At 35.3% G+C, this 20660-nt stretch overlaps 2 protein-coding genes across 4 annotated transcripts in view; one reads left to right on the top strand and one right to left on the bottom strand.

Annotated features, from left to right (window-relative positions):
• The window catches only part of LOC105207262, a 38634-nt gene that overhangs the window by 7744 nt on the left and 10230 nt on the right, over positions 1-20660 (top strand). The window contains exons 1-3 of one of the 3 annotated variants that reach the window (XM_039450531.1): positions 2295-3344; positions 3441-3584; positions 3674-3798. The gene's annotated coding sequence lies outside the window, so the exon portion shown is untranslated. Of the gene's footprint in view, positions 1-2294; positions 3345-3440; positions 3585-3673; positions 3799-20660 lie in introns of those variants that run through there. The other 2 variants (XM_039450530.1, XR_005575005.1) reach the window with 2 other exon arrangements.
• LOC120358032 lies at positions 6149-7351 on the bottom strand. Its single transcript, XM_039450455.1, has one exon. It carries the CDS (start codon positions 7349-7351, stop codon positions 6149-6151), a length of 1203 nt encoding a protein of 400 aa, XP_039306389.1.

The following is a 20660-nucleotide window of genomic DNA, read 5'->3' as shown; positions in this document are numbered from 1 at the left end:
TATTTATATTAAATAAATATTTAAATCAGTCTAACATAACAGTTGACAGGTGCAACTCCCCTGCATGCTATTCTTGCAACCAAGTTATCAATTTACAACAAATGAAAGTTATGAACGTAATTCGTTTCTAAAATGCTAGAAAGTGTCTAATTTTATTTTCAAACCTTTTAACAATGTTGATTTTAAGTTGAATATATAGTTACGTTTAACAATTATCTTTGAACCGTTTTCCTCAAAACTACAAACGATTGAACCTGTATAGTGTATATCAAGGGTATAAATATGTATTTATTAGTAACAATGGGTTAATGAAGGGACATATATATTTTGGCGGGAATTGTACGTATGGGCTATTATAGGAACACATTTTGGCGGGAATTGTATAAATGGGCTATTATAAGGACATATTTTGGCGGGAACTACCTTAATACATTCATAATCATAACCATAGTCATATTTATATTAAATAAATATTTAAATCAGTCTAACATAACAGTTGACAGGTGCAACTCCCCTGCATGCTATTCTTGCAACCGAGTTATCAATTTACAACAAATGAAAGTTATGAACGTAATTCGTTTCTAAAATGCTAGAAAGTGTTTAATTTTATTTTCAAACCTTTTAACAATGTTGATTTTAAGTTGAATATATAGTTATGTTTAACAATTATCTTTGAACCGTTTTTCTCAAAACTACAAACGATTGAACCTGTATACTGTATATCAAGGGTATGAATATGTATTTATTAGTAACAATGGGTTAATGAAGGAACATATATATTTTGGAGGGAATTGTACGTATGGGCTATTATAGGAACACATTTTGGCGGGAATTGTATAAATGGGCTATTATAAGGACATATTTTGGGGGGGACTACCTTGACACATTCATAATTATATCCATAGTCATATTTATAAAAAATAATACTATACTTAAGTCAGTCTAACATAACTGTTGACAAATGTGACTGAGAAACTGAGAAACCGTTGACAACAAATACGCAGCATATTGGCACCAAAACGTGCCGAATTCATATGATGTCAAACCAAAGGCAAATGGGACACACACCTTGTTTTAAATTTGCTGAAAACTAATACCCTTTGTTTTCGGCAACATTACAGCAACAACACAGACAGGTGGCTATCAGGGATTGTTCACACAGCATACTGTTACTGCGGAGAAGGCAAGGAGGACATTAACCACCCTGATAGCCATGCATGTTTTGCAAAATCAGGCAACTTAATGCTGAGCATGAATTTTCCACTAGTTGCTGTGTATTTGCTGAAAACTTAACGCAAAGTCCTACATATTCAACAACATGAAAGCAGATTTGAGACATTTTATGTCAGCAGATTCAAAGCAAACGGAAAGCAACTGTTGCTTATTCTGTTGCCAACAAAATGACTTCTATTCGTGGAAAACATTTTGTTTTATCAATCATTTTCAACAACATAAGAGCAACGTGACAATAATAAAAAAAGATAATGATGCTGTGCTTTTGTCGTGTATTTGTTATAAACATTAAATATATTAATTATTGTCTTGTAGTCAAATAAAATGTCGAAAATGATTTGTGTGTGTATGCACGCGTGTGCGTATGTGCTTGTGTGTTTGCGCGAGCGTGTGTAATGTAATAAATAAACAGGAGTAAATTAATTATTTACTTGGCTATCAGATCGGATTGAAATGAATTTAACAAATAAGTGCTGGCGTCACCGCTAGGCGGCCACGCCGCGGGAGATTTTCTCGTGAGTCAAGTGCGGCCACAGGCGGTGGCATCTAGCCATAACGCCTGTGGCCGCACTTGACTCAAGTGCGCGGACACCTCAGCTTATACTTCCGTAAGCTTTTAGGACTTGCTTGTTGTAAGCTCGAGACAAATACTCGCTCTCATTCTTTTCAAACATGGCTTGTGTGTAAAACGCTGTTCCACATAAAATTTTACATTTTTACATGAATAACATTTTGTATTGTTATTTAATCTTGTACATAAATTAAATATTTAATTTAAATTTAATTCGTTTTAACGAAAAGGATATAAAAAATACTTTTTTAACTAAACATTTATTACGTTTACATTAATGTATTCTGTTTTAATAAATCTATCTGGATTCCGATCTTATTTTCAATCGGTCTTAATACCATATTTTTGGTGTAGAAATCTCGATCGATTCGGATTACTTTTTTTTAATCGATTTTATTGCACATTTTTGGCAGGGTGGCAATTCAGCAGAAAAAAGAATTTATTTATTTATTTTTTATATATTTGAAAAAAAGTACAAAACATATATTTAACCGTTTTCGACATGTTGAATTTTTGCTGAAATTTATGACTCAACACATGTTGTTGGCAACTTGCTCTCATGTTACTCTATGTGCAGCGATAAACCGTTGACAGCAAATACGCAGCATATTGGCAGCAAAACGTGCTGAATTCATATGATGTCCAAAGAGAAATGAGACAACACCTTGTTCTAAATTTGCTGAAAACTAATGCCCTTTGTTTTCAACAACATTACAGCAACAACACAGTCAAGTGGCTATCAGGGTTATCTTGTTCTGAAATTTCACTCCATCACTTTGTGTTACATCGTTGAAATCATTGACAAAAGTATCAAAAAACTGATTAGCGCTGTGAGGTTTTGACGGTGCTTTATAAATGCCAATTATTTCCGGCATACTTCTAGGTATGTTGGCAATTCGGCATTGAATGGGCCAAATTTGATTTTTTCCGTGTGTACCTAGTTGCGCACCATCGGTGTTGATGTCAATTTCTAATATAGTATAGTAGGTATTAATTGTGGATGAGTAAGTGTCAGTGTTCGTAACAAAGCTTATTCAACACCAATGTGCAGATATTCACCGGGGCTTACTTTTATCAATAAATTGGATAAAACGCGTGGGGTACATAATGTTCTTATATCTTTCGGTAAATAAGATAAGCATTCATGCATTCTAATGACACTGCAGAGAATACGATTTCCCTGAACATGATTAACATCAAAATGTTGACTGCAAGTCGACTTTGTATAGACGTCTGCAAACGTCTTTCAAATGTCGACTTTAAGACGTCTTGAAAAAGACATTTTAAAATTGCAACTATAAAAGTTAATTATAAGTTAATTACTTTTAGCATTTGCTAAATTAACAGTGCAGTTATATTTGTAAACGACAAATAAAATCGGTCGGCCGATGACGCCACCGTTCAGTGCCGAGAGTTACGCGCGATTGCTCCAATCCATCGGCGCATTGCGCGTGCTCGAAGCTCATCGTTTCCGGAGTAAAAAAGAAACAGACTCACTCTCTGTGTGCTGTTGCTCGCCGGCACCGATTTCATTTCGTGTGTAAGAATTAAATAGTATATTAAAGCTAATTTATATTAAGTTGTCTCTTGTAAAACTAGAATACTGCAGTGTTAATTTAATTGCTTCTATTTTCAGTATTGTGAACGAGAGAGAGAGAGAGAGAGAGAGAGATAAACCGGAGTATACATGTGCCATATTGGGAAACCGGAGTATACGTGTGCCATATTGGGAAACCGGAGCACGTAGCGGTGTCGAGTCGGTGCCGAGTTTGGTTCGTGTGTAAGAATCGTATATTAAAGCTAATCTATATTTATTAAGCCAGTCGTCTTTTGTAAAAGTACAATACTGCAATTTGCTTTCATTTTCAGTACTGTGAACGAGAAAGAGAGAGAGAGAGAGAGAGAGAGACAAACCGGAGTAAAATAACAAATGTGTGTATTGGGAAACCGGAGCACGTGACGGTGTCGAGTCGGTGCCAAGTCAACTATAAATGGTGTGTACTTTTTGTAATACAATTCATTTAAATTTTAATTAAAGGCGTGTTATTTCACACTTAAAATAATAAAGTCAGAGACTAATTTTGTAGGTTTTGTACGTTTATTAAGATTATTTATTGTCTTTGAAAATGCTCAAAAAATTTTTTAATTTGTCGAAACGTCAACAAAACCGGCGAACTTTACTTTCTTACAATTTGGATCGTGAAGTAGCTTCTCAGCCGGCTGTACTTCCAAATGTTGACGATAATCCAATCGCTGGTTCATCATGTTCATTGGCTTTAGAATTTGATGAGATTGAAGATCAATCAGATATGATGCAGGTCAATGATGCTTCATCAGATATTAGTCACTCTGACACACACAATTCTAATAGTGTTTCATCATAAGTAGATATAAGGGGCCGGTTCTAACCCAATTTGGGGTGGGGGAAGTCACGTGACACGGGAGGAAGAGTGGGATGGGGAAGGGAGCCCCCCCCCTTATTAATTAAATTAATTAAATTTATATTAATTTTATATCAAACTATTAATTAAATTAATTATATTTATATTAATTTTATATCAAACTAATAATTAAAATAATTTTTATATCAGATTATTATTTAAAATAATTTTTTATATCAAACTAATAATTAAAATAATTTTTTTCCAAATTGTTATTTGTTAAACTAATTTTTAATAAATTAATATAAATTTTTATTATGTTTATATTAGGTTAATATTAACCTAATATCAATTTAATATAAATTTTATATTAATTTATTAAAAAATTAGTTTAGTAAATAACATAATTTGGGAATAAACGTATCACTCTCTCTCTCCCTTTCCCCTGCGCGTTCTCGCTCGCATTAAATTTATATTAATTTTATATCAAACTATTAATTAAATTAATTATATGTATATTAATTTTATATCAAACTATTAATTAAAATAATTTTTATTTTCGATTATTAATTAAAATAATTTTTTATATCAAACTAATAATTAAAATAATTTTTTTTTCCAAATTGTTATTTGCTAAACTAATTTTTAATAAATTAATATAAATTTTTATTATGTTTATATTAGGTTAATATTAACCTAATATCAATTTAATATAAATTTTATATTAATTTATTAAAAAATTAGTTTAGCCAATAACAGTTATTTGGGAATAAACGCATTGTTTTCTCTCTCCCTCCCTCTTTCTCTATCACTCTCTCTCTTTCTCTTTCTCTCTCTCTCTGTCTCTCTCTGTCTCCCTCCCTCCTGTGCGCTCTCGCTCGCACAAGTTATGGCTATTGTACATGGTTTTCTCTCTCTCTCGCCCACACACATTGTTCTCGCTCGCACACGTTGTTCTATGATCGAACGTCTATTGAACCACATTGATCAATAATTAAACATCAATTGAACGTCTATCGAACCACATTGTTCCATGATCGAACGTCTATCGAACCGCGTTGTTCTATGATCGAACGTCTATCGAACCACATTGTTCCATGATCGAACGTCTATTGATCCGCGTTGTTCTATGATCGAACGTCTATTGAACCACATTGATCAATAATTGAACATCAATTGAACGTCTATCAAACCACATTGTTCCATGATCGAACGTCTATCGAACCGCGTTGTTCCATAATCGTACTACTATTGAATCATTATTATACCACTATTGATTCTTAACTATCGGGGTAGGGAAAGAAAAAAAATATATATATTTATGTATTTTATATTTTTATTTTTTCAAATATTACTATTTTTCTTTTGGCGTTGTGACCACCAATTATACATTTTAAATACATTTTGTAATGCGCAATTCTTAACATGTTTTCCACATTGCATAGTGTTAGTAGCATCTAATTTATTCAAAGATTCTATGTCTTCATAATCAGCATCCATGGTCTTGATGACTACATTATCTCTCGCATCAGCATCCAGCATATCCTTCAACCACTCTTGTTTTTCATATCCCTTAACATATACAAGATCTTCATTGTCGTCATCGCTGTCGTCACCATCAATGTCATCATTCTTTATCATTCCATACACAGCTCTCGTAATCAGATCTTTCGCCATCCAATACGGGACCATCCCATCGTGCCATTGCAATCCATGGTGATAAGCAGTCAACCAAGAAACGCAAGACTTTTCGGATTTTAGCAATGCGTCCCATGGTATAGAATTTGTAAAAATGTAATGTGAGAGAACGTTCTTCTGTCTCAATACCGCCACTTCCTTCACGACAAATCTTCTTCTAACAATAAAACCTTGCAGGTCTACAAATGTTGGCACGACCATAACGAGTAATTTTTCGAGACTGCTTCTTATTACAAAACATCTTGATTTTTATATGGCAGTATTTTTACATGATTTTGCGCACTACGTTGGTCAATGGGGAATATTCAATCACGCGATCGTGTATAATGAGACAGTAGGCGCTAGTATTTGCCGGTGCATTCTCTTTCAATTCAAATTCCAATCTCACATCAACTGTAGCGCTCTTAATAGACTCGTTTTGTCGCGAGCAGTCAATGACAGCCATAGCATAAGATCTAAATGCTGCTACGTCAAACATCGGTTCCAAACATTTATGTTGATAATAAGACGGACGAAAACGTGCATACATGTCATACAAGAGAGCATATTTGCCTTTACCAAAGTCTAGATTCAGATCATCGTAAGGATAAAATTCAGAGTTTAGATAAAGTTTTACATTGGTTATTTTACTGGTATTGAGGTATCTCTTGTCAGCTCTCATAATATTTTTTCTATTAGTTTGCAGAACAAAAATGACATATCGTGGTTTTTCTAGCTGAGTTGCAGTCTTAACTGCCCAGGAATGCTTCGTCGTACTTGGCAATAAGGGATACTCATATAGATCCCATGAACGGAAACTCACACTCAGGTATCGCCCGCTCTGCAAGGTTCGCAACATGGATAGTTTGTTGACTTCATTTAACATAACATGAGGCATACGCCATTGCACTTTGAATAATTCAAGTTTCGGTTCCATCGCTGGATCTCCCACAAGACAATTGTTATCATTGCGCGCTCGTATCAAAATTAACTCATGACGAGCATTAACTATTACATGTTTGTAATCTTCACAAAATCCCAATAGCACGTTAAGCGGTACACAAAAATTAAAATATCCATCAAATGTTTCTATTCTATCCCCATATGGAAATCCAGCATGTAATAGATTTCTTATGTTTAACTCCGACATTGATACATAAGTTTTCATCATACTAGTTATTCCAACGTTTCTAGAGCGATCAATCTCCACACCGTTGAGTTCATATCGAATTTCATCAAACATGTACCCTACACAATTAAAACCAAGCACTGGCGTATTAGCATTTGCATTCTTTGTCGTCAATCTTCCTTCGATGTAGAGAAAACTTTCACACGGTAACGTATATAAATCTTGCTGCTGTATTGGTATCCTTATCTCATCGCTATTCCCAAATGTCGTGTTAGCATACGGATTATACGTGTGAGTCTCCATCTTGATGATGCGATCGTCAAAGATCGGTTCACCTTTAACGTTCAAGATATCAACCATTTCGTACAGTGAATCCCAATGATTTCAAAAATTGTATGTTTGATGTGATGAGTTTCCTTTTGCCAGACAATTGAATATTCTTGATTGACGTCGTCGTCGTTGTCGTCTCTTTGTTATAACTTGTGTTTCTTGATTGTTTTACCTGCTCGTTGAACACGAGCATGTCACGTTATCGTCTCTGTCTCCGTACGTGCAGTCTAACAGTGATTTCCTCTCCGCGAAAATCGAGCAATCGACCGTCTTGATCCACAATGCGAATCGTTAAGTCTGAAATGCTCCGTGCGATGACTGGAAAGTAAATGATCTGTGATGGCGTTTCCGATATCTTATATCCTGGTGGCACCCTCGGTGAAAACTCGTGTATCGTGTGCACGCACTTATCGTTGCTGTATGCCCCCGTGGTTACATTGCATTCTACGCGAATAATATTTACGTTGATAATATTTATCGGTGCATCTGATTCATGCCACTGTTGAGGCTCTAGTATACGACTCGATGAAAATCCTAGCAGCGAGCCAATGTTATTGGGTTTGGTAAAATTTATTTGATGGGCACAGTTGACCTCACTCTTCATCGTATTGTTATTTGCGCGGATCATTATCGGGAACTCTCCTTTCTCATCGTCATCGAACACCATATCACCGCGGACAACCGGCGTTGCAATTGAAATACCATCGACATCAAGATGATGAGATTGTAAAATTGCACGTTTCAGATACTTGCTTATGTCACGCAGTTCATACGATCCTTCGGGAATGATAATTTCCTTATCATCCTTGTCATAGTAAAATTTATTATTTGATGAGTTTACATTAGGTATTGTGTAGTAGGTTTCAAAGTCTGTCAAGCCGAGCTCGTAATCATCGTCGCTCAAATCTACGGCTGGAAAGTAGCTTACCGCGAAGATGCTACTTTTGCCTGTCAGTGTAAACGTCAGTGACATGTCTGAGCGAGTACTGAGTTTCAAGCAGTGCAATGTCAATTTTTAAACTGATCTTCAACGGTTTGTAAAAATTGCAAACAAAGTTGTCCACAATTGTTTTGATTGTAACGTTGATAAGCCATGCGATTGTACTCAATTTGTGTGACGTTTAGATGTCGCACCAATTCTCTCGGTGGACGAAGGTTACCAAAACTGTCGAAATATATAACGCGATTCCCTCTCTTTGCATACGCCACCCAATGAGTGCCAGGTCCCTTAGCATTGTCCAAATTCACGATACCGCTCTCGTTTCTATATACTCTATCTGTTGGTAAGGTGGTACGCATGAAAACACCTCTGAAATATGGAATGCGTATACAGTTTGCCAGTTGTTGCAGTTGTACGTTGGTAGTCGCACCCTTTGGCATTTTTAATGCTTCTTTTTTGACGTTTTTTTTTTCTCGAGATTCCTCGTCCGTGCTTGTATGGAGCAAGATAAACTCCACCACCTTCTATGACACGATTATGGCGTTTCAGTTCTTCCAGTTGACGCTGTGCCGCTTTATTATCGTTAACCACTTTTGCGATTCCCGCCGCTCCACCAGCAACTGAACCAAGGACTCCCAACAACGGTAGAATTGGTAGGAAACCACCGCGTTTCGCCACCGGAAGTATTCGTTTTTTCGTCGTTGCCTTCTTTTTCTTCTTCATTTTTTTTTTTTTCAAACCCATGCCGAGTTTTGTCTTAGCCTTCATAGCTGCCCAAACGGTTACAGCAGCAGCTCTCTCCCCGAGAGTCGAATCTTTTGCAGTAATGCGATTTCGCGCTTTTGTTGCGAGTATATCGTCGGCCACGTGTCGTTTAGCGAGATCTTTGCTTTGCGAATAGGCTATATCGTGCTCACAACACGCCGCGTCCAACGGATTAATGCCTCGGTCGCCTCTGGTCAATCGCTTTTCTAAATGCGTTCCCGGACCGCAAAACTGACATCCGGGGATATGCAATTCGAAAGGAAGTGCATTTATCGCGCTGTTCAATAAGCCACAACCTTTACGTTTCTTCGACATTCAACACAATTTTTTTATCAATCGTTAAACTGAGTCTGTAGCAGTTATCCAACACAAAACATTTTGTATACTAAGCTCTTTCGCTCAACGCGCTTCTATAAATAGGCCAGCTTTCGGTATCGTTTTTCATTTTCTTTTTTATCGTTATAGAGAGAGAGAGTGTAAGAGAGAGAACAAATATGCGGTTCGTGCGACAGTTGCAGGTGATTGAAGTGATAAATTTTGATGATAAAATACAGTTAATGTCTGAGAAAAAGATGCGTAAGCATGGAAACATGTTACCGATTTCTATACGCGGTATCATCTGTGGTCCATCAAACTGTGGCAAGACAAACGTGTTGATAAGCTTAATGGAAAGTCCACATGGTGTGCGCTTCGAGAACGTGTATGTGTACTCAAAATCACTGCAACAACCAAAATATCAATACTTGGAGAACTTATTGACACCGATAGATGAAATTGGTTATTTTACATTTTCCAACAACAACGACGTCGTTCCACCGAACGAGGCGCTTCCAAATTCCATTTTTATCTTTGATGACGTGGCATGTGACAAGCAAGATGTTATAAAAGAGTACTTTGCAATGGGTCGTCACATGGATGTTGACAGCTTCTATCTCTGTCAGACGTATGCAAAGATACCGAAACATCTTATACGTGACAATGCGAATTTGTTAATCTTATTCAAACAAGATGGTACCAACCTCAAACATGTATACAACGATCATGTAAACACCGACATGTCGTACGAAGATTTTTGTGAATTGTGTAGTACTTGTTGGCAACAAAAGTATGGATTCCTAGTAATAGACAAGGATAGTGCGCTTAACAACGGGCGATACAGAAAAGGATTTAACGATTATGCGGTACCGTAACGTGGTTAGTTGTTGACGATACGTTAAGTAAGCAACGTTTCTCCTCCAATATGAACAACAACAACAGTATCGAGGATCGTGAGAGAATAGCAAAGCAGATTGCAAAAACGAGCGATTTGATTCGTAAAAAATATCATGCTTTGAAAACTGGTAAAATAGAGGAAGATATAGCGTTGGAGAAACAGTTTAAACCCATCGTCGAACCTCTAAAACAGATTGTTGAAAATACTGAGAAATCTCAACCAATTAAGAACAATATTAATTTTGTTAAAGACACCGAGAACTCTCGGCCGATTAAAAGAAAAGTCATTGATGCTGTGAAAAGAAAAATTAAGAAAGAAGTCAATGTCGTGAAAGATGTTAAGGAAGAAGCTAATGTTGCGAAAAAAATCATTAAAAGAAAACATGAGTTTAGCGGTAATAGTGATAGATTGTTTGAATTAACACCACCACCAAGAAAGCAACGCAAGATACAATTGAATGATGACTATGGCGACGACAAGGACACCTTGGATTCATCAACGTTTAGTTTTGAACCAACGTTTGAATCTACACCGATAAAACCGCAAAACCCACCACTACTACCATTCATACCGGAGGAAGAAGATGTCAAAATGAAATCTACATTTGAAACGTCTGTCAGAGAGGCTTTGCAACTACCAGAAGAGCGTGATGTGTTGTATAGTCAGCTGGGACCATTGGGACGAAAGTACGTGGATCTGCTCTTTGCTAACGACAAACAAAACGAGGTTGATTATGTGTACGGTGTATTTTTCGGGAAAGATGGTATGAGGCTCGGAGACAAACGATTTGACATCAACAAAGATGACAAATTAATCATAGGTAAAGTAAAGTACAATGGTACACCAGGATTATACGAGTTGATTTTCAAGAGACTTCCCGATAAAGCTATTATTACCGAGGATGACAAACAAACGTATAAAAATATACTGTTAAAAACGAATGCTCATAGACGTAGTTGGAGCGCCGATAATCCCATCATGGGTAACAAGGGATACAAATATAAGCAAATCATCGCTCCGCTTATGGGTACAAAAAAGGGTAAAGGCGTGATATCATCCACCATGAGGTTGACTGATAACAAGATCGATTACGTTCATTGGGACGATCCTAACGAACTAGTGGACCGCCTTCGATTGCTCGACGCTTCTCGTCGAGCTGGCAACAACGCTCATGATAATGAGATTCTGTCAATAATCGAAGAACTTTGCGAGGTCGGCCTTATTATAAATTAAAACCGCACGATACAAAATCATTTAGTCAACGTCGAAATGCCAATAAACAAGTTTGGAATATCACTCGGAAAAAGTGGAGCGGAGCCATACTACCAATGGAATGGATCACTCAGAAATTACGTGCGTGACAATGCTCTTTGCGTGATCGCAACCGATTTTGATGCAAGATCGCGCAAGATTCGACGTGTAGCTCTACCTGTGGACGATGATGATGCTGCAAACAAACGATACAACAAAGCATACAAATTTTGATAAATCGACAGGAAGAATTCGAGAAGAGGATGATAGAGTTCCAAAATAACATACAAACTGCGCTACATAAGCCTGAAATAATGACGCTTTTTTCTGATAAGACAAAATAGAAGAGAGAGTAAACATCATATCTCTGCGTCATTCGTGTGTCATACATCGTGATCAAACATGTCTAAGAAGAAAAGTTCCGAGAAACAACGGCTGGTGGAAGAACTGCATTCCCCTGCAAGAAAAAATTTCCCGCGAAGACATGTCATAGTTTACGGATACGATGATCTGTGGCAGGCAGATGTGGTCGAGATGCGTCCTTATACGCGATTTAACAAAGATTACCACTACATTCTCACCGTTATCGATGTGCTGAGCAAGTATGCATGGGCCGTGCCGTTGAAAACTAAGAGTGGAACTGAGATGGCTACAGCGATAGCAAAGATAATTCGAGGCGATGGAAGATGTCCAAAAAATTTGCAAACCGACATGGGAAAAGAATTTTACAACGTAAACGTGCAAGAACTTTTGAAAAAACATGACATTAATCACTATTCTACATACTCTGTAATGAAGGCGTCGGTGGTCGAACGGTTCAACCGTACGTTGAAGAACAACATGTGGAAACAGTTTACACTCAATGGAAGCTATAAATGGATCGATTTGTTGCCACGTCTCTTATCGGAGTACAATATGAGAAAGCACCGAACTATTGGTATGCGACCCATCGATGTTACTCCCACAAATGCTGAAAAACTCTTAACCATGGTGTACAACCACCCTAAGATTGCCAAATCAGCGCGATTCAAAGTGGGTGATTCGGTACGTGTGAGTAAATTCAAAACAACTTTTGAGAAAGGTTACACACCAAATTGGACGACGGAGGTGTTTAGAATCATCAAAGTGCAGAAAACAAATCCTGTGACGTATCTCCTGGAAGACTACCGTGGAAAACCTGTTGCCGGAGGATTCTACGAATACGAGTTGCATCGTGTCGCTAATCCTGATGTGTATCTTGTTGAAAAAGTGTTGCGCAAAAGTGGAAATGAGGTTTATGTGAAATGGCTGGGATTCGATGAATCACATAATTCTTGGATACATAAGGATAGTGTGTTGTAAATAAATTATATATAAACATATTATTACATTATAAAGCATTTTGTGCTTACATTTATTAAAATATATAAAGATATAAAATACAAAATGAGTTGCTTATTTCTAAAACATATTATAAAAAAAATGTTTTATTTATAATATTTGCAATATTTACAAAAATTAGTGTTTTATTTGTAAAGTTCGCAATATATACATACATATTAAAAAAAAATTCAGTATTTTATTTATAATGTTTGCAATATATACATTATGCAAATTAAGTGTTTTATTGAGGTATTTTATAATGCCCCCATGGGAGAGTGTTAGTAGAACCGGGTACAATATATCGCTTATCGTCGTATGGACTTAGAGCAATCTTAGTTTCAAGCACGGTATATACTTCATGTAATTTAGATCTTATGCATGACTGTTGTCGCGTCATTTCAATTTCATCCTGCAAGCATCGCGTATAATCATTGAAAGTTATCGATTTTGCTACAACGTTACTCTTAACTCCCTTGACTTTCTTTGTATCTTTTTTACCATCAACGCGCAAGGCATACATCTTTGCTCTAAGCCCTATGAATTCAGTCATAATCAGACCGTTATTTTCATCTTTCATTAGCCCCGGCACTTTTTTATTAGCGAGAGGAATACCGTACACATTGGGTGCGTTCCGTTTGGACGCTCACGCGTTGTAAGCGCTTACGCTTTTGAGCGCTATTTTCAATCGTTCCGTTTGACGCTTGAGCGCTTATACGCGCTTAAGTAAAATCGTTTCTTTTGATTCGTGAGCATTGATGAGCCTGCGTGAGCATACATTTCAAAATGCCGTCGTATGAATTATGTTTGCTATGTTTGATGTTAATTGCATTAGAATTATTTTTTGACGACGAAAGTTATCTGCATTATGATGAAGAATTAATAAATATTATATATCTTAACAAATATTGCAAACGTTCAATATTACGGCTAGAAAACTATGTAGAAAAGGTTATACCATTATACAACGATGAGTTATTCAAATCACATTTTAGGTACGTCTTATTTTTATATAAATAAGCCTGTTCTTTTAAATTAAATTTTTCGAATAGATATTTTCCCTTTTTTTCGTGTTAAAAAGTAAAGTCTGAATTGTAGATGCTATAAAGGTTAGATTATGCAGGTCGTAATTTTTGGAACCCGTAAAATAATAGGATTTTAATGCTTCTGTCTATATAAATAAAAACATTAAAATCTTATTATTAAACTTTACCAGTTCCACCATTTTCCGATAAGCATCACATACATTTATTTTTCAAATTAATTTCTTTTTGTTTATCATCAGAATGAAACGAAGTACATTTAACTTGATATAAAATTTAATAAAACCTTCATTATTAAGAACAAAGAGTGGACGTAAAAGTATATTTGCAGAAAAACAGTTTTTTATTGCAATTTGGAAAATAGCTACACCAGATTCGTATCGGTACGTCATTAAAATATTTATACTTGTCTGTTAATTTGTAAATACAATTTAATTGTAAACATAATGTTCTTTAATAATTTATAGATCAATTTGTGAAAAATTCAATGTGGGTAAAGCCACAGCGTTACGCGCTGTAAGAAGAGTATCTAAAGCAATTGCCAAATTATCTCCTCTTTTTATTACATGGCCAGAAGGTAACAGAGCAGAAGATGTAATGAAGGGATTTTTTACAACAAGTGCTTTTCTTAAAGTGTTAGGTGCCACAGATGGCACACATATAAATATAACTGCTCCACATATCAGTCCCGAAACGTATATCAATAGAAAAGGGCATCATAGTATACAATTACAAGTAATTTACGTTAATTTAATACTTTTTATGAAATAATAGTTATACAGTTATATAATTAATTATAATTAAGTTTTTGTTACTGACAGGCTATTTGTGATCATGAGCGACGATTTATTCATTGTTATGCCGGAAATGTTGGTTCTGTCCATGATCAACGAGTATTTCGTTTGTCTGAAGTCTATAATTATTTGGAAGATCCTGAAAAGTTTCCTAATAATAGTCACTTAGTAGGTGATGCAGCATATACTCTTCATGAATGCTTATTGCTTACACCATATCGCGATAATGGACATCTCACAAATAGACAAAAAAATTATAATTTTTGCCACTCATCTGCTCGAATGGTTATTGAACGGACATTTGGCTTATTAAAAGGAAGATTTAGAAGCTTGTTATCAATTCTAGATATGGAACGAGTTGATTTAATTCCTGAATTTATTATTGCCTGTTGCGTTTTACATAACATATGTTTGCTAAACCATGATCTTTTAATTGATATATGCGAAGATAATCAATGTAATAATCCACATAATAATCCATTAAGAGACTTAAGAAATAATAATAGAGCTCAAACAAAGAGAGATGAAATTTGCAATAACTTAATTATTCGAAATGCATAAGATATATGATCTTAATCAAAATTTTTATGTTTATGTTTTTGTTTATGTTTATTTTTAATTACAAATAAACTTATAAATAACATCTTGTAAAACTGTCTTGGCGTTTCTTGTATTCAATAAAAAATTAAAAAGTAAAAGGTCAGATTGAACAGATTGGGCTTTGGTGTATATCTCGTAGAGGTGTATATTCTCGGTTAAAGGAACTCGGTTTACTTGCAATTAAAATAAAATATATACATTGAATAAAATGAACAACAAAAGAGGTGCAACAAAATTAGTTACATTGATTTATTCAATAAATTCACACAAATAGAACACACAATGAAAAACTTATTCTAATTTTTATCGCTATTACTTATAATTATTACCCCTATTTTATTTTAAACTTTTTTTCATAATTATTAATTATTTTAAACATCATACTTTTTAAATTTTCGAATTTTTTAATTACTTCTTGCTCATAATTTCGAGCATTTTTTCCATAGAAAGGAGAAATTGTTCGCGTGACTGCATCACTTCTCTGTGACGTCTCTCCATAGCGTCTTCTAAAACTTTTTTTTCTTGTCGAAGATCTTCTATATATTTTTCGACAGTTGACATTTGCCGAGATTTTTCTGCATAAAATAAAAATATTTCCACATAACATTACTAAAAAACAGTGTGATTCAGAATACATATTTTTTTTATATGAATCAGGATTCACACCTATTGCTTTGCCTTGTCCTTATGTTGTATATCAGAACGTCCCGTTTGACCACGTTGCAATTGACCACAGCCATTCACAGCAGCTGGTGCCTAGAGTTTTTCCACTGTTTAAGCACTATGAGTGTGGCTGGTGATTAATTGCAAAGTAGTCAAAAGACTCCTACCCGTTGTACATAGCATTTTATAAAAAAAATTACAAAGTAAAACATAAAAGACAATAGGTATAAACTTACTATGCACTGGCTTTTCATCGTCCAAGTTAACTCTACTACTACTTGGTCCAGCTACATCGTTACATGTATCACTTATGCTATTAAATTCTGAAGATTTTTCAGTCCTTTTTCCCGTTGAAGACAAAGTCGTCAACGGTGACATATATGGTTTAGAATGTAATAATTCATCCATGTTCTAAAATTAAATTAAAATATTCCAAATATTTTCCTCGGAAAATTTTCCAAACTGAGAAGTCCTTTCTACATACTTATAGTTTATGATTAACGTAACAACCAATAAGTTCTAGTCGTTATATTAATCATGAACTGCCTCTTAATATTCAATATAATTAAATGATTAATTAATATTCTTATTTATAGTTCTCTATTATTATTACTCTATTATTAATACGATTGGTTAATTCAATTTCTATCCGAGATCTTGGGCTAATTGTATACAAAGCTTTAAACAGTTATTTGATTATATTGCATATTAATTAATTTAATAGTAACTTACAGAAAAATATGGCCACATTCTTGCTCCTGATCCTGATTTTTTATTATTATCTTTTATACTTTTGTATGTGCGTTTGAGTCCGGAAAACTTCGACAAACATTGCGGTCCAGTTACATCATGCCCATGTTTTTTCATTTCTTCTGCAATTGAAGCCCATATTTTCCTCTGTGAACTTTTTCCGCTGGTAAAATCTGTTTGCCTTAGTTTATATTCTTCTATTAATAGAAGAATGGCTTCGTGCGGCCACTTAAAAGCTGTAAATATTTTTTTTTTATAAAATTTAAAAATTTTACGCGTTTAAAAAATTTATGAAAAATACCTCCAACTTCTTCATTCTGGTCACGTGATGAAGATTCTATTCCAATATTTTTTACGCTGTTATCATCTAAAAAAATAATTGTATCATAAATATCTTTGTAAAATAAATATTTTATTTATATTACATGTCATAAACTATTAAAGCTGACAAATTTCTTTGACTTACCATATTTATTATGTTTTGCCTCATTTAATTTTTCAGTTGCAAAAATTATATCTATTTAAAAAAAATAATAATAATGTTAATATCGGGAATATAATGAGTTATAATATTAGTAGTTATTATTAGTAGCAGTTATGAGTTTGTTATTTTTTTTCATTTTTATTTTTTTTATATATAGAAACTAAACTTTATTTATAAACTAAATTTTATTTCACTTGCCTACAGATCACTCACACGCTTGGCCAATGGAAAATCTCTATACATCGGCCGCTGTGAGTGGTGGTGGGTAAATGAACCTTCAGGAGTTGAGTAGAGTTAGCCAATCGTTTAACTTTAAATATTTTGCGATATTAATTTCATCTTTCATGATTTACAAATATCTTCTACATTTTTAAATATTAAGAACATTATTAAATATTAAGTGTGCGAAAGCTGTAAATGCGTGATAAAGAGCATAAAATCAATATTTCAGCTCTGTATCAGCCGACACGGATCGCGCAGTCGGGGCGTGATGGAATTAGCCAATTGTTTAACTTTAAATATTTTGCAATATTAATTTCATAATAATTTAACTTTACCTGTTTCCAAACGTTTTGCTTCCTCTGGAGTCACTAAAATAGAGAAAACTTCATTGTTCTCTGCATCTTGTAAAAAAATTTTTACTTTATCAGAAGCCATATTTTCACAGAATTGTCCCACAGAAGTTTTCTCAAGTTCGATAGTTCGAAGACTAAAAATGAAATCAAAATATAAAAGAGGAATCTTAACAAAAGTGGAATAACACAAATTTATAAGTGATTCCATCAGCAATCTTGCAAAAATTTTGTAATGGACAAACACGTACCTGGTCTCAAACAAACTCACAAGTAAATATATAAGCCACAAATAGCGGTGAACTAATACTAATTTCGAATCAGAAAAATCTTTTTTTCTGATTCCAACGAGGTTAAAGGAAGCAATAAGCGTAAAGGCTCACGTTTCACTTGAAACATTTGAAAAGTGAGCGCTCGCGCTTTTGCTGCCTTACCTCGATGAAAAAAGCGTATTTGAGCGGGAATAATGACGTCAATGATGATGTCATTAAACGATCTGTTAGCGCTTACAGCGCCAAATGGAACGATGAAAGCGCCGCTTATAAGTGCTTAAAGCGTGTAAGCGTCCAAACGGAACGCACCCATTCAACTGCGTAATCGCTCGTGTCGAATTTATTAATATCACGCTTCATAATTTCATATACGTCATCACATTCAATGTTATATATTAAACTATCCGTATACATAATTTTACATTTCTCGCGAAACAATGGTGCCATGTATTCATGATGAAATTCATACAAGCATGTCTTGGATACGTCGAGTATACACATACCCATATAAATTGGCTTGTTGAACTTCACCTCGAGTTTACGCAATTCGATCGCGACCAGATTCTCCGAAAAGACGCTACGACTGTGAAAATTCGGTTTCGCAATCATTGCCTCCGCACCGTACCGTCCATCCCATTTAGTTAATAATTTTACATTGACGTGGTTACGCACATTCTCCATAGTTTTACCGAATACCGCATTATTCATTAATTTATACAAATTTTTCTCAAATTCATTATTTGCATGAGTTCTAAAATCTGTATTTAGCTGAATGTAATTACGAAGCCATGGAGATTGTGCAAATTGTAGTACGCGGTGAATTTTTGTTACACGAAGACCGTGGCGCATGCACTGCTGCAAGTTGCGGTAATGGATGACATAACGCTTTTTGTCATAAACCGTCGCTAGAAGTTTATCCTGCCGCTTTCCGGGCGGCTTATCGCGCGTCGGACAGAACGGTAGATCGGCGTGCATGTCATGGAGATGTTGCGGATACTCCAAGTCCACCTCGAGAATATAACCCATAGGCGAATCCGGAGCGATTGCGCTCGCGTCAAAGTTCTCAGCGTCTTTGATCCATCGAAATTCACCGTAGGGCAATGGTTGACACATTGCCCAACCATACAAATTATTAACATCATAGTACATTAGATACGACGACGGTTTCGATAGGTCATACGAACACATGTACTTGTTATTGGCCTGTGCGTATCTATTGGAACATTGACTTAGACCACCACGTATACCGCGCTCGATAAATAATACCATATCAATGTCCGTCAGTAGTTCAAATTTTATTTGTGTATATTTCAACATTGCATCCCACGTATAACCGGGCAATGTGTAATAATATGCGGGATCGAGTCCGTAACTGATAACGCAACTGTCGCGAAAGTTCTCAAAAATATCGGCCAATAACAATACATCGGTTTTCAAATATAAATCGCTATAGTCTCCGAGCGTTTGGATGGAGAACCGCTGCCACACGTTAACGGCGTGTGCATAATCGTTTTCCGACACCGTTTCGCCTGTTAATGTACTGAAAAATGAATCGCGCGGTGGTAACTCGGTCTCCTCTAATTTTTCCAAACAATCAACGTATTCATATGGGAAGACGCCTTTTCGCGTTAGCAAATCAAAATTTGCTGTGGATAAATTATAATATTCACGTTGCATTATCCGTAGTTTATTTTTGTTTAGAAATGATGCTAATTTATCAAGACTAGAAGCGAGAAATTTGTATGAATCAATAAATCTTAATTTTATGCCTGTCTTATTTTTTTTATTCTTGGTGCTTTTAAAATGTTTAGTAAAAGAAATATATTTTTCCTTTGTTATAGGCAGCAAATCGATCCCGCCTTCGAACGCGGTAGCAATTTCTTTAATAATAAAATGAGCATCGTAACCAGCTAAATTGTGAAAAACTACGGGAATGCAATGTGAATTTTTATAATTTAAGTTACAGTTTGAATGGGCAGGGCCACGGTAACGACCGGTAAGGTGACAATGATCGCGTACCCGCGTGTCGTTCAGCGCAAACGGTTTTTCGCAAACATGACAGTGCGTGGTGCTGTTATGTTTTGCCCAATCGTCTCGTGTTAATTCCATGGGGACATTAGTCGATAAAATATTATTTACATTATGTGCTAAGTTTTTTAATTCATTAATGAACCATGGAACGCAATCATTACCACGACGAAACCGATAAAATGATAACGCATCGTCATACGAGCATTTCACGTAATATGCTACACTGAATACCTCATGATGCTGATACGATGCCTCTCTATCTGGATCCATCTTACGCAGAACACACTCCAAATCCGCGTACACGATGAATGGTAGGCGCTCCTTGTTGCGATAGTTACTAAATTCAAGCCACTTGTCCTCCTCGTTCGGCAGTCGGATGGCGCAGTCATTCACTTTTTTGCAGTCCACTGTGTGAGCCTCCAATTTTTCACAGGAACTAAAGTAGTGCAGACATCTGTGAAAAAAATAAAGAAACAATTTTTAAATACTTTTAAAATATTTTTTTGTACACAAAAAATATGCGTTTCTTCTTATGATTATACTTACCGATTGCAAATGTATTTTTTATGCTGTTTCTTGCTTAATTGTGAGCCCACGAGGCG

Source organism: Solenopsis invicta, chromosome 6 (assembly GCF_016802725.1).
Source record: "Solenopsis invicta isolate M01_SB chromosome 6, UNIL_Sinv_3.0, whole genome shotgun sequence".
NCBI classification, from domain to species: Eukaryota; Metazoa; Arthropoda; class Insecta; order Hymenoptera; family Formicidae; genus Solenopsis; species Solenopsis invicta.
Note: the sequence above shows the minus strand (reverse complement) of the source record. Positions and strands in the feature narration are given on the sequence as shown.